The 14,650-nt window shown below is 36.1% G+C and overlaps 2 protein-coding genes across 2 annotated transcripts; both read right to left on the minus strand.

Annotated features, from left to right (window-relative positions):
• Positions 1 to 1,643: 1,643 nt before the first annotated feature.
• Positions 1,644 to 5,087, minus strand: LOC134311869 (tripartite motif-containing protein 16-like). The gene is made up of 6 exons (XM_062993515.1): positions 4,740 to 5,087; positions 4,566 to 4,661; positions 4,217 to 4,459; positions 2,441 to 2,603; positions 2,291 to 2,344; positions 1,644 to 2,185 (listed from the first exon to the last, which is right to left on the minus strand). Exons 1-6 carry the CDS (start codon positions 5,085 to 5,087, stop codon positions 1,644 to 1,646), a joined length of 1,446 nt encoding a protein of 481 aa, XP_062849585.1.
• Positions 5,088 to 7,642: 2,555 nt separating this feature from the next.
• LOC134311446 (tripartite motif-containing protein 16-like) lies at positions 7,643 to 13,358 on the minus strand. Its single transcript, XM_062993076.1, has 6 exons — positions 12,736 to 13,358; positions 12,551 to 12,646; positions 12,226 to 12,468; positions 10,243 to 10,402; positions 8,959 to 9,018; positions 7,643 to 8,778 (listed from the first exon to the last, which is right to left on the minus strand). Exons 1-6 carry the CDS (start codon positions 13,081 to 13,083, stop codon positions 8,228 to 8,230), a joined length of 1,458 nt encoding a protein of 485 aa, XP_062849146.1. The 5' UTR covers positions 13,084 to 13,358; the 3' UTR covers positions 7,643 to 8,227.
• Between the last annotated feature and the right edge of the window lie 1,292 nt (positions 13,359 to 14,650).

Genomic DNA, 14,650 nt, shown 5'->3' on the forward strand with positions numbered 1-14,650 from the left:
TATGACTACAGTCAATCAGTGAAGGTGATTTGTTGCTAATTGTGAAAGAAAGCTTGTCGAGGTTATTTATTATCTCTGAATTGGCACGACAGAGTACAAGCAAACAAAAATAATTATCTAAAACAATCCTGCCCTCTGCCGTTTGTAGGTTAGAACTACACCCTGCAATAACAACCCAGTATTTTACGTTTTTAATACATCATATTTGAAAGCTTTAGACCTGTACCAACATATTCCTGGGTTGCATTATTTTTACCTTTGTAAGTAAGTAAGTAAGTACTTACTTACTTACTTACTTACAAAGGTAAAAATAATGCAACCCAGGGATATGTTGGTACACTTACTTACAGTAAGTAAGTAAGTGAAGTAAGTAAGTAAGTAAGTAAAATTTATTTATATAGCACTTTTCACAGATAAGAATCACAAAGTGCTTTACAAAAACATTAAAAACATTCAACATTACATGACATAAAATATACACACACATCTATATAATAAAACACGCAACAATGAAAACATAAAAAACATTCAACATTAAAAAGATAAGTCTTTAGTTGTTTTTAAAAAGAATTTACTGATTCTGCGGATCTTAAAAAGTTGGGTAGTGCTTTTTAACCATTATTTAAAGCTTGTTTGGAAGAGATTTTTGTGGTCAGATAAAAAGTTATTTTCCAAAATGACGAAGATGGTTTGAAGGTAAAAGACTGAGGCATTCAGACCCAGCAAACCTTACCTACGGTCAGGAAGGTCACTTATTAGAAACACTTGCACACATTTTTGTCATTATTCAGTTTTCCAGTTGTTTCAGTATGGTAGGAGTGCAAAGCATTAAATCACACAAACACGTGGAGCAAAAGAACACACCAACCTGGCCTGAGGCTGCTGGTATAATGGTGTGGGATTTTTTTTTTTTTTTTTGTGCAAAATTTAAGCTCCCTAATACCAACAGAGCATTGTTTGAATGTCACAGTATTGTTGCTGACCTCAAATGAATACTTATTCCACAATTATTTTATTCCACAAAGAATTGAGACTGTTCTTAAAGAAGGATCTTAACCAGTAATGGTATGGTGAACCAAAAAGTGGAAAATAAGTGTGTCTATACACAACCTCAGCCAAAGTGCTGATAGACAATGTTGTTCTATGATGCAGCTGTGTGAAGGCCTCTTTTTAGGTACACATACCCTCTTAGCATTATTTGTAGGTGTACAGTGAGACTACTGTCTTTTATCAGTGGACCCTTTTGCTTTATATCTTTGGTTGGCGCACTGTTATGCTGCACATGATACACTCATAACAGTACAACACACAATTATGTAATTTTCACTTTAGTATCAATGCAGTGCTCAAAATGGTCCAACCCAAATAAAATCTGGTATTTAGGGGTGTTATAGGAGTCCCTTTTTGATTGATAAATGGGGTACCAGAAGGTGACAAAGTGTACAGGAAAAACATGTGTTACTGCTAGTAATTAATACCCACAAAGTGCATCTGTATGGTAGGTGTAAGTTATACAATAATCAATTCATGTATGCATCAGTTCACTGTAGCTAATAAAGTGACTGATAAGTGTATAATGTCTTTGTTTAACATAAGTCAGCCTTCATCAAGCAATGAAAAATATATTTTCCACTCATGGTTATCTACTTTACATCTAAATCCCAGATCTTGATGTAAGTACCTTTCCCAGCTAGCCCAAACCCTGCATATACTGGCTCTTTGAAATTAGTTTGGACCTTGTGAATGAGGCTCATATTGTCTAAGACATTGTAAAACTCAAGAATACCAGCACCATAATCTAGGTACACTCCTATTCTGGAGCAATGTTGATCATATTTAAGTGATATATTTCTGTTATTATACCAGAAAACATATGAACCAGCTTGGCAACGTAATCCCCAGGAGCAATTATTTTTGCCAAAAAGAGGGCCCCTCTTTCCTTTCCTGGGGATGCGGATGTAAGACACAGCAATGCAGACCCAGCAGCTCCCACCATACTCCACCTCCCAGTAGTGCGAGCCATCATGAAAACCCTCATTGCAAAGAATCTGTGCTCTAAAATTAAATCTGTCAGGGTGGTCAGTATAATCCTCTTGAAAGTGTGCTGAAGTCACCTCCTTGTTGTTGTCCGAAAGACGGAGAGTTGGATGGGCTGTGTTAAGGTTCAGTGTGAGCTTGGATGCATCTGCATTGAAAGAAGTTATAGATAACATTAAAACATCCATGAAACATTAAGAAAATCAGATCAAATAAAGTATAAATTGTTAAAAATTTTAAGTAGAAAACGTACATTGTAAAAGATCTTCACGCAGTTTGGGAAAAGTTGAATCCAAAATTTCTTTAACTGTTCAAATATACATTTATTATGATAAGTATCATGTTGTTATAAACAGTATGTAATATGTGCATTTTTTGGTCATTTTAACAACCTCATACTAACCTCTGTGAGTAATTTTGGTAAGGCACAGCCCACAAGCTTCATCTAGCTGTTTTATAAGCTCTGACACAGCTTCAGTGGCAAACTGAAATGAACAGTATGGATGAACAAAGTACACAGTGGGGGAAGGCAAGGACACTGCAAGACTGGGTATGGATAAAACCCCCTGTGGACAAAACATCATATTGAAACAAAATTAATACAGAAAAGCAGCTTATGTCTGGGTCTTTACCTAAACAATAAAACATCAAAATAATGTGAACATAAGAGCACTCAAGTGGAGCAGTAGTGTAATACACAAGCACAGCACTAGAGAGAGCTCAAGCTCAAATCTCAGTGGTTCTACCAACCTGGTTGGGCATCCAACTATTAAAAATAAGTAGTGTCTGTAGGCAAGGACGGATTAAGGATAGTCTGGGCCCCTGGGCAGAGGATCCTTAAAATGGAGGGCCCTCGGAAATTAAAATATATTGTATCATAAATGTTGATAGGCATCGCAAAATGTTTTGGGCCAGGGCCCCCTGACCTCAAGGGCCCCTGGGCGCTGGCCCCACTGGCCCGGTCAGTAATCCAGCCATGTCTGTAGGTGTCTAACAGGCACAACTGGCCATGTCTAAATGAGGAAGGGTTGATTGAGTTTTTTGCTGTCTGGTCAATGCCCTAAAAGCGCGCCTGTTTTACTGCTGTGCCACCTGAGCGGCATCATAATTTTATGATCAGTAATCATTGATCAAACACACTTTTTAGCACTAGGAGGGGTGAAAACATGAGAACTTAACAATTAAAGGGGTGCCCATATAGTTTATGCACAGTATTAAGCAATTCAAAGATTCTTCCAAAGGTTATGTTTTAGGTTTTCTTGCAGACATACTCTATAGATTATTTTACATTTGACAAAACTAAAATTATACATAAAAAGTGTAATTGTGGCACATGCAAAACTTTGGCATTCTTTTAGTTGTAAAGACTTGAAAATTAATATTGTTAGACCTTAACTGACTTATTAGGACTTAAAAGGCCAGTCAAGACTTTACTGGAGATGGTCATCTGACAATCCAACACTAATTTCAGAGTGTTATAATTTTTTTTAAAATTTCTACTCAACCTTTACTTTTTAAACTTGAACTCAACAACTATATGGTTTTCTAAGCAGCTGACATAAAATAAAACTGTCTACAAACCAAAAAAGGGCTATACAAAACTAACAATGTAATTTTAGGTAAAAGGAACTGTAGACATCATAGCAAAAATTAAAAGTCCAAGAATCTACTATTAGTTAAAATTGTTTAAATGTTGGCCAGATAAGTAAAGCAAAATTACAACAAATGACCTACATTAAGAGTTAGATGCCACAGGAGTGGTGTACCATTCTACAGATGTCTGAAGCATGATAACAACATCTAAAGAATCCAAAGGATTTTGGTGTATGTGTGTAATTCCTGAATACAAATATTTCAGCCAAACACACTGTTAACATAATAAATATAAGGCATGCAAGTTACAAATCACTTTGTATGCTGCTAAAGTTTGTGTGATATCTAAACATTTGCTATTGATTTAAATTAACTATTAGCAGTTAGAAATTAATTAAAATTAAATTTTCTGAAATAAAACTAATCAAAGAAATGTAGTTTGGTTTTTAATTTTTAAGAGCTACGTAAAGCTACCACAACACTATTAATACACCTAAATGAGTTTGTTGTAAATAGACATCATTTACTGACTTTTGTTACACTTTCACTTACTTTTTTGCTCTTTTTGCAAAGTTAGTCATTTTACCTGTAGAAAATTTACATCCATGTTTATTTGAGAAAGTTTTTCCAGTCGTTGTAGTTCAGCATCTCTCCTTTTTAGGTCAGTTATTTCCGTTTTCAGTCTCTCTAAAAAAGCCATAGCCTTTTTCTCAGCAGTTTCCTCCTGAGCAAATATCAGCCCCTGCACCATATCCCGCTTCTTTTCTATCAAGTGAATCATGTCTGTAAACACTCTTGCATTCGTCTCCACTGCCTCTTTTGCAGATGTCTTTTTGTACACCATACAAAAAAGCAAATATATGATTTACAGTCACTGGTGGATCAGATGAGAACTCTACTGTTCCATAGAAAAATAGACACTGTAATAAACTTACCTTAAAAGACTTGACTGCCAGCTCAAGTTTTTGCACTTCCTTCTCTTTGGTCTGAATCTTGTCAGTAATCTCTCTCTGTATTTCACCATGCTTGAACTAAAAAACAGTTACTCAATTAAGTCCCATATATGCACAGCTGTGACCACAACACAATATTTAATTATGATTTCCTACCTGCACTTCTGCTACCTCTTGCCTAACGGAAACAACGTCATGAGCCTTGTGTTGATCTAAAATGCACAGGTGACAAATACATTGCTGATCTGTGCGGCAGAAAACTTCCATCAGTTTGTCATGCTTAGGGCAGATGCATTCATTCAAGCTTTTGGTGGGCTCCACCAGCTTGTGTCGCTTTCCTACATGTACAATGTTATGCATGTCTAAATGGCTTTCACAATATAAAGATCCACACTCCAAACAGAACTGCTCAGCTTTCCGCTTTCTTCCAGTGCACACATCACACTCTGCATCTGTGGGTGAATTAAAGCTCAGATCTGAAGATGTTATTGTCTCTGCGTTCATTCTGCTTGATGAAAGAAATTCTAGTGGCAACACAACTAGGTTGGCACTGGTTAGTTTCGTTTTTCTGAAGCATAAGTCTAGAAAAGAGGTGGAGCTACATTTAGTGGTGTGCTGCTCTGACTCAGAGAAGTGCTATTTACAACCCCAAATCAGAAAAAGTTGGAACAGCATGGAAAATGCAAATAATAAAAAAACACTTACATTTACTTTGACTTTTATTTCATTGCAGACAGGATGAACCTGAGATATTTCAAGTTTTGTTTGCTCAACTTCATTTCATTTATTAATAACCATTCATTCCTGCATTTCAGGCCTGCAACACATTCCAAAAAAAGTTGGGACAGTAAAGCATTTACCTCTTTGTAATGTTGCCATTCCTTTTTACCACACTTAAAAGACGTTTTGGCACCGAGGATACCAAGCGATTTAGTGTTTCAGGTTTTATTTTGTCCCATTCTTCCTGCAAACACGTCTTAAGATGTGCAACAGTACGGGGTCGTCCTTGTTGCATTTTTTGCTCCACACATTCTCTATTGGGGACAGGTTAGGACTGCAGGCAGGCCAGTTCAGTACCTGTACCCTCTTCTTTTCTGCAGCCATGTCTTTGTAATGTGTGCTACTTTTCTGCATTAATGCTGCCATTACAAAAGTGTAAATTACCTTTGCCAGGGGCACTGACACAGCCCCATACCATGACAGACCCTGGCTTTTGGACTTCTTGCTGATAACAGTGTGGCTGGTCCTTTTCATCTATGGTCCGGAGCACACAGCATCCATTTTTCAAAAAAAACCTGGAATGCTGATTCATCTGACCACAATACACATTTCCACTGTGTGATGGTCCATCCTAGATGCCTCAGAGCCCAGAGAAGTCGACGCCACTTCTGGACATGGTTAACATAAGGATTCTTTTTTGCACAGTAAAGTTTTAAGTGGCATTTGTGCTTGTAACTCCGTATTGTGGTGCGTGACAAAGGTTTGCCAAAGTAATCTCTTGCCCATGTGGTTATATACGCTATTGTTGAGTGGCGGTTCTTGATGCAGTGCCGTCTGAGGGATCGAAGATCACAGGCATTTAGCTTAAGCTTGCACCCTTAGCCTTTTATGCACTGAAATTCCTCCTGATTCCTTGAATCTTTTAATGATATTATGAACTGTAGAGGGAGAAATATGCAAATCCCTTCCCATCTTTCTTTGAGGTTCATTATTTTTAAACATTTCAATAATTTTCTCATGCATTTGTTGACAAACTGCAGATCCTCTGGTCATCTTTGCTCCTCAAATACGCAGCCTTTCCTGGATGCTGCTTTTGTATCAAACCATGATTACAATCACCTCTTCACATCACCTATGTGGAATCACATCATTATTTACTTTTTTTCACCTCATTACTAGCCCTAAATTGCCCCCGTCCCAACTTTTTTTGGAATGTGTTACAGGCCTGAAATGCAGGAATTGAGGTATATTAACAAATGAAATGAAGTTGAGCAGACAAAACATGAAATATCTTGGGTTCAAACTGTCAGCAATCAAATAAAAGTCAAAGTAAATGTAAGGAAGACTGCATTTTTATTTTATTTGCATTTTCCAATCTGTCCCAACTTTTTCTGATTTGGGATTGTTCAGCAAAGCACTACTATTAACAAATACATGAAAGTAGGTTCATCAAATGTGTCTTAAATACAACAGCGAGTCCCGCCAATTCAGTTTGGTTGAGTTTGGTTATTAAGTAAAATACAGAACATGTTAAAATAACTGTACTGTATGAGATCTGACAGCATGCTTTTGTTTTTACCATACCCTAAATTTTACTTTGGATGAAAACGTCTGATAAATGCTGTAAATGGAAATTGATAGGAATTGATAAAACATTTTTACAACAAACTGAGAAGTCCAAGAATGACAAAAATAAACTATTTTTTATAAAAGTAAAAAGTCTAAAAAACCTCCTGTACTCACCACATTTCTTTAATATAGTGATGGTGAGAATTTCTGCCTGGTAGAACCAATTAAAACATCTCCAAAATGACAAGATTTGAAGTTTTAGCACATTCACTTGCACATGATTAACTATGTCTAAGTAAGAAGGGGGTCAAAAAAAAGGTCAAAGTCCTATTATAGATTGATGCTCTGTCCATGGTTTAAATAAATTAATGTCTTTAATTTGCATTGGTCCAAAAGAAACTGCCAAACAACAGCTTCATATTTAAGAACTGGAGATGGAACACTTATTCTCAAAAATATATCCCCTCAGTTGGTGTTGATGATGTTGGACAGTTCACGTCACAGTCCATGTAAAATATTCTTTAGGTGTTAAGATCTGGTGACTGCAGATCTATTTTTATAATTATCAAACCATCCATTGACCCCTTGTGCCCTCTGAATAGGTGCAATGCAATCCTTGAAGAGACTACTGATTACCTGTTGTATTTCATACCAGGCAATTTTTCTCTTGCAATCTTTGAAGAGGAAAGATTGTGAAGTCAGTGAAGTCACACTGTGAAGTCTAAATTCACAGTGTTCTGCTTATATGTTTGTACACCAATCAAACAAAGAAAGATCTCAATGGCTTTATTGTTTCATGTAGTACAGCTCATTTATTCAGGGTATACACAGGGTATATTAATTTTACATACAGGTCACCCCACCACCATATATTTTGCATTACATGCCAGTAAAAACGTGCCTGTTTTCTTCTTTTTTTATTAAATATTTACACCAGACAAACAATAAACATGTTAACACGCAAAATGAGAATTAAATCTAAACTGCAAAAAGGAACATGTGGCATGATGGCACAGGAAATGTCTGTAAGAAGATTTGGAATGTTCTCCCAGTGTCATAATAGGTTCCAGATGCTCAGGTTTCCTGCAACCAAAAATGCCAGTAGATGTATTTGCTGCACTAGATTGCCCCTTGTAGTGAGTACATGGGTGGATGGGTAAGTGAGTGTTCTGCGATGCATTGGCACTCTGTCCAGTGCAAAATTCCTGCCTTGTGTTCAACCCAGTTTAGGATAAAGTGGTTACTAAAGATAAATGCATGCATGCTTAGGAATTATACATTACATTATTACATACTAAATATGACAATGGCTTATTGTATTTCTTACTTTGTTTAGCAACATTTTTTCTTCTTTTTTACTTCTTAGCATTCAAATCACAGAGTTTAATTTGAGAGCCTGTGCCTATCAGTCCAAATCCGGCATATACGGGTTCGGTAAACTTAGTTTGAACCTTTATGATAAGGCTTATGTTGCTTGCGACATTGTAAAAGGCCAAAATTCCTGCTCCATGATCAAGATATATTCCTATTCTAGATCCGAGTGAGGATTTTTCTTGAAGCAATCTACTTTTATTGTCGTGCCAGTATTCATATAAACCCCCAAAGTTGCGCAGAGCCCACGAGCTTTTGCATCTTCCGAAAAGAGGGGCTGTTTTCCCTTTTCTGCATATCCCCTTGTATGAAACAGCAATACAAACCCATGAACCATTTACTCCACATTCCACCTCCCAGTATTGTGGAGCACCCTGCAAACCTTCACTGCACAATGCCTGTACCCTTCGCTCAAATCTGTTTGGATGGTTAGGATAGTCAACAGACATGTTAACAGCAGTCAGGACTGTGTTCTTATTGCTCAGACTGATATATTTGTGCACTGTGTTTAAATCCAGAGTAAGTTTGGATGCATCTACAATAGAAAAATATAAAACAAGTCAGTTACTGCTGAAATGTTTGATTTTTATATCTATTAAATGAGTTTGCCTTTATTTAATTTCAGCAAATAGCTGTATTGGCAAGAAACTAACTAAGAAATAAAAATAGAACTTGAAGAAGAAAAAAAACATCTTCAACTTCAAATGCAACTTACATTTTAAGAGCTCCTGGTGTGTCCTTGGTTGAGATGAAGATACAATACCTGTGCTTTTGACTACAGAAAAACACAGTGTCAAATTGTGCATACACCAAATACATATTTAAATTAAAATGTAAAGTTTTCAGATATTAAAACGTTAATATCAGCATGTGCAATACATAGTGATAGATGATTATCACACATATTGCAGATTTTAACGTTTTACTATGCTTGTGCCACTGTGCACAAAATAAGGTCTATAAAGACATGGTTTGTTGATGTTTATCATTCTGGGAAAATTAAGACCATCTCCTAGAAATTTACATTCATTATTTTAAAGTAAAAATGATTTTTTTTTACAAGTAGAGAGCCTTTAAGATAGCTGCCAAAATTACCCAAGACTTTAAAGCACATTAAATGCTTATGTTCATAATAATTAGACAAAGACTAAGTATAGTTTTTGAAAAATGTTGCAAGGAGAATGCCCCTTCACAGCACTTAGGCAAACTTAGGTTTGCAAAATTGCATTTGAACAAACCACAAAAATTTTGGAACACCATTTTCCGGAATGGTTAGACTGAGGTGCAGACATTTAGTCATCATTTCCATTTTCAGTTAATTGTCATGTTTCACAACCACTTTATCCTGGTCAAAGTCATGATGTGTCAGTTTTTTTCAGGAATCACTGAGCACAATGCAATAACACAACCCGGGACAGGACACCAATTCCCAGGCCTCAGCCATCCCTCTTCCCTAAGACACAGCCAACCATGTCTGTATGTTGCTTTGAGACAATGCCTATTGTAAAAAGCGCTATATAAATAAAGTTGACTATGTAGGTGCACTGCTGGTAAATAGCACTGGTGGGGATACGAACCCTGGATCCTGGTGGTAGTGGGCTGGTGTAATTTACTGAAGCCCTCCCAGGTCCCACTAGTTTTGAATTATTTTAGCTTTATGTTTAGGGTTCTTGTATTCTAGTAAGTTATATTTTTTGATTTAGACATCACAGCCACAGTAATATTTGAAGAGAAGCTGTCTTATATCATGATTTTCCCACCTTCATAAATCACTGTGGCCATGGTGTTACTGGGATCATAACAATGTGTGCATACATTTGAGGTGAATGTGTGCACTGGTAGTACAGTATATAAACAACAAAACAGTACAGTACAGTATATAAACAACAGTACAGTATATATACAACAAAACAGTGGTTTAAAGAGTTGTAATATATTTTGTTATATACTATCTCCTCAATGTTTAGTCTTTATGGTTTTCTACATAATGTCAGCTTACCTCTTTGTGAGATTGTCATGAACCGCCACTGGCAGATTATGTTTAGTTGTTTAATAAGGTCTGAGACAGCTTTAGTGGCAAGCTGAAATAAAGAGTGTGGTTGCACCAACAGAGCTGGGATCTGGATACTCTTTGTAAGGTGAGAAACCAAAGATACATTCTACAAGAAAAGAGACATTTTAGTGAGGTACAGCATTTACTGGGTGAAAAATACATGTTTTTTAAAAGCAGTCTGATTATCTTACTTAAACAGCAGATTTAGGCTGTCTATGCTAGAAAATCTAAGGAGTGATGTGCTGAAGTTGATTGCATTTCATTATGGATTCATTTATTATTTTCAGATTCTACACACAACAACCTGAGGCACTTCAGTATGAGTCCTACTAAAAAACTTAGTTTAGCCATAATATTCTTTGCCAAATGCCTTGGTTCTTAAGTTTCTAACAAAAAGTGAATTTCATGAGAAATGTGTTTTAGCCACATCTATTGCCTGAACACTGCATTTTTATTTTATTTGCATTTTCCATACTGTTCCAACTTTTTCTGATTTGGGGTTGAACAAAAGTGAGGGGAATTGGGCTTGGGATGTGCAACAAACTTATGGTCAGGTGTCAAAAAACTTGACTTTATAGTGCAAATAAAGTCTCATACAGATGAGAGAGAAAAATGAGAGAACACTGTGAAATTATCAATTTCTTTGGTTTTACTATTATAGGTATGTGTTTTAGGTAAAACTAACATTTTATTCTTGAAACCACAGACCTCAAATAAAGCTGAGAAAATAATAAAAAAAAATGACCAAAAAATAAAAACGTGCTGTGGTCAGATTAATTCATGTTTTACAGACAAAGAATCATCACTATCTCTAAGAAAAAGGACGAAAAGGAACATCCGTTGTTATTAGTAATAGTCATCTGTTATGGTATTGGAGTGCCCACAGCTTGGATGACTTGCATTGTGTAAGGGTTCTATTGACTTATAAGTGTATATTGGGATTTTAGAGAAACATATGCTGCCATCAAGTTAATGTCATTTCAACAAGACAATGCTAGGCCTCATTCTGCACAGCCAGTGTGGTTTTGTAGACACAGAGTGCATTTGCTTGAATAGCCCGCCTGTAGTTCAGATTCTTAAAAAATATATGGCACACCATGAACAGGAGAATCAGATATCTTTAAATTACAATTACAAATTTTTATTTGCTCTTTTGGCAGTGAAATAAATGTTCAAATGAATTAAGAAATCACACATTGTTATAATTATTGCCTTTTACTAAATGTCCTTTGTGAGTCCTTTGTGAGTATTTAGAGATTCAGAAAGTATTCAAACACTTTTTGCACACCTAATTTTGATGTGAATTTTATATTGAATGAATATAATTGATACAATTTAATCAATCTACAGTAAACTGAATTACCCATAATTAAAACATTTTTTTCAAATAATTTTCTGAAAATAATCATTTGTTCAATATGTTGTAGAAGCTTAGAAGCTGTAAAAGAAGTTCTTCAATCTCTGCACATGACTTTTAAAAAGACCAGTTGGTTTGTAAGGTCTGTCCTGCACAACTTTTTGTTGGGCCACTGTGGTCCTGAAAACAGTCAAAGCACTTAAAGATTTTATATCCCTGCAGAACCAGGTGTGTCTCTTTCCAAACTATGTACATTCAATTTAAATAGCATCAGTTGGACACCAATTGAGGTTTAGACATACCTCAAGGATAACTAAAAAAGCATGATGCTTTTGACCACATTTTGGTGCGGTACATTGAAAGGTCTGAATACTGAATACTTTTGTAAATCAGAAATTTCATTTTCTTATTTTTAATTAATTTCTGAATGACTTTTGAACATGTATTCAGGAACATTTAAAAATGGGTGTGTCTGAACTCAATAATTAACAAATTACAAGGTGCATTTAATAGCATTTTTAAGGCTGACTTGCTTTATAGAAATAGAAGCAATGTGTTGTGCATTGTCTTACTTGTAGAAAATGAACATTATCGTCTGCTTGAAAAAGCCTTTTTAGATGTTGTAGTTCCGCATCTTTTTTCTTTAAATCAGTAATCTCCCATTTTAGTCTTTCTAAACGTTCTTTAACCTGTTTCACAGTGGCTTCCTCCTGAGCTACAATCAGCTCTTTCACTGCACTTTGCCTCCTCTCCATTGACTGAATCAGCTGTGTAAACTCTCTTGAATTTCTCTCCACTGCCTCTTTTGCAGATGTCTTTTAAAACAAAACAAAGTATAAACAAAATAAATACCACTGCTTAATCACTATGCATGTATAAAGTATACATAAAATATACCTTGTAAGCCTCAATAGCTTGTTTCAAATTTTGCTCCTCCTTTTCCCAGGTCTGAATTAACTCAGTGGTCTCTTTCTGCATTTTCACAAGTTTAATCTGAAACACACATACACACACACTCACCAAATAAAGTACTTTTTTGTTCATTCAATGTTTATACTTTTAAGTAAAAAAAATAGTCATACTTTCTTCTCAGCCACTTTATAATTAATAGAGATGAAGTCATGAGTCCTGTGTTCATCCATAATGCACAGGCGACAGATACATTTCTGATCTGTCTGGCAAAAAGCCTCTATCACTTTGTTATGGTTAGGACAGAGCGTCTCCTGCAGTCTTCCAGTAGCCACAAGCTTGCATCTTTTTCCCACATGCAGAATGTTATGGAGATCGATATGGGTTTTACAAAACGATGCACAACACTCCAAACATGACTGCTTGGCTTTTTTACGCTTTCTTCCAATGCACACATTGCACTCCACATCTGCTGGTGCAGTAAAGTTTAATTTTACAGACGTTGCTGTGTCTTCTTCCATAACAGACCAAAAAATAGAAATAGGCAGCACCGAACTAAGATCACACTGGTAGTTTCGTTTCCCCTGAAGCACATATATTGCTGCCAACAAACAAAACTGTCTCTAAGTGTGGGTGTGGAGCTGAACCAAAACCATAGACTGTGACTCAGAGAAGTGTTATGTGTTTACAACTCAACCTGTCTGTGCACCATGGCTGCATGTTTCTGAGTATAGTTAACTATTTAGCACACTTTGGAGTCATTTTGTTAAGACATGAGCTTCAAGTTTTCAGAATTGTGTACATAGTTCCATTTTGCAAAAGGAGAAAAGAAAACCATGTTAAATTGTACTGAACCTAAAAGCACACAATGCAGGGTGGTGTGAAGACCGGTGGATACCTTAGTTGACGCACAGTTCTGCAGTTCTGACTGAACAACATTTTGACATTTTTTTGTGAAACATTCAAGAAGGGTGTGCATATTTAATACTCTTGCCAAGTATGTGTTCTACATCTAAGGAAGACAAGACCACCCAGACAAAAGCTGACAGTGAGAACAATAATAATAATAATAATAATCATAATAATAATCACAATAATAATCATAATAATGAGATAAGGAAACATAATTCAAAGTGTAAGCTTATTAACAAAAAGGATCACCTTCCATAACAGACCAAAAAATAGAAATAGGCAGCACCGAACTACTGGTTAGTTTCATTTCCCCTGAAGCACATATATTGCTGCCAACAAACAATACTGTTTCTAAGTGTGTGTCGAGCCAAACCACAACCTTAGACCGTGACTCAGAGAAGTGTTATGTTTAACCTCAACCAGTTTGTGCACCATGGCTGCATGTTTCATAATATAGTTAACTATTTAATAACTGTTTTTTGTTAGCTTGTTATGTATTATAAAATACTAGTATTTATACACACTATTTAACTGTAACTGTGGATAAAGTCATGTGTGAACATTCCCTCTTGACATGCAGTCTTGAGCTAGAAGTATCTAGGTCCAGAAATAAAAAAAAAAACTAGAAAAGCAGGTTAATAACGCCACTGAACTTCTTGGTCAAATTGGAACTAAGAAGAAACAGCTGCAAGGACTTCAGGACAATATACAAAGGGAACTGGTGAGAAACAAAAATGAGTTAGCAAGTCCCAACAGTAGTGGCTGGGAGCAAAGCTTGAGTTAGCTAAGGTTACGATAAAGTTGTGGGATACCCAGCAACAACAAGGAGGTACAGAGACAAAAAAAGCTGATCTCCAGAAAGAGCTACAGTACACTTTTGATATGGGACAAAGCCAACTAAGTGGATAAGAAAATGCCCTCTGTCCTAGTGTGATGTTGAAACTCTGTGAGTGACTCACTGGGAGCAAAAGTAAATAAACTTTGCTGATCGACAGGCTGGCTCAGAACCCACCATTGCATAATGACTCATCATTTAAGCAGTGCAGGTAAACGCTTCAAAAATGCTCAAATTGTGTCTCAGGTTCTAAAAACTGCACTAATTTTACATTTAATCTCAAATTTGTAACTTTCCCATATCCATAGTGCATATTAGTTAGGTACAGAGGTGGAAAGTAA

The sequence above is a fragment of the Trichomycterus rosablanca genome, chromosome 4, assembly GCF_030014385.1.
Source record: "Trichomycterus rosablanca isolate fTriRos1 chromosome 4, fTriRos1.hap1, whole genome shotgun sequence".
Classification (NCBI taxonomy): domain Eukaryota; kingdom Metazoa; phylum Chordata; class Actinopteri; order Siluriformes; family Trichomycteridae; genus Trichomycterus; species Trichomycterus rosablanca.

Excerpts from the sequence above, each read along its gene's own strand:
- LOC134311869 (XM_062993515.1), bottom strand. The coding sequence starts at position 5,087 with ATGAACGCAGAGACAATAACATCTTCAGATCTGAGCTTTAATTCACCC. Across the intron at positions 4,662-4,739 it reads AAGAGGTAGCAGAAGTGCAG|TTCAAGCATGGTGAAATACA; the intron begins GTAGGAAATCAT and ends ACTGTTTTTTAG. Across the intron at positions 2,604-4,216 it reads TGGATGTAAATTTTCTACAG|GGGGTTTTATCCATACCCAG; the intron begins GTAAAATGACTA and ends TTTTGTCCACAG.
- LOC134311446 (XM_062993076.1), bottom strand. The coding sequence starts at position 13,083 with ATGGAAGAAGACACAGCAACGTCTGTAAAATTAAACTTTACTGCACCA. Across the intron at positions 9,019-10,242 it reads CATGACAATCTCACAAAGAG|TCAAAAGCACAGGTATTGTA; the intron begins GTAAGCTGACAT and ends GTTTTTCTGTAG. Across the intron at positions 8,779-8,958 it reads ACACCAGGAGCTCTTAAAAT|ATGCATCCAAACTTACTCTG; the intron begins GTAAGTTGCATT and ends TTTCTATTGTAG.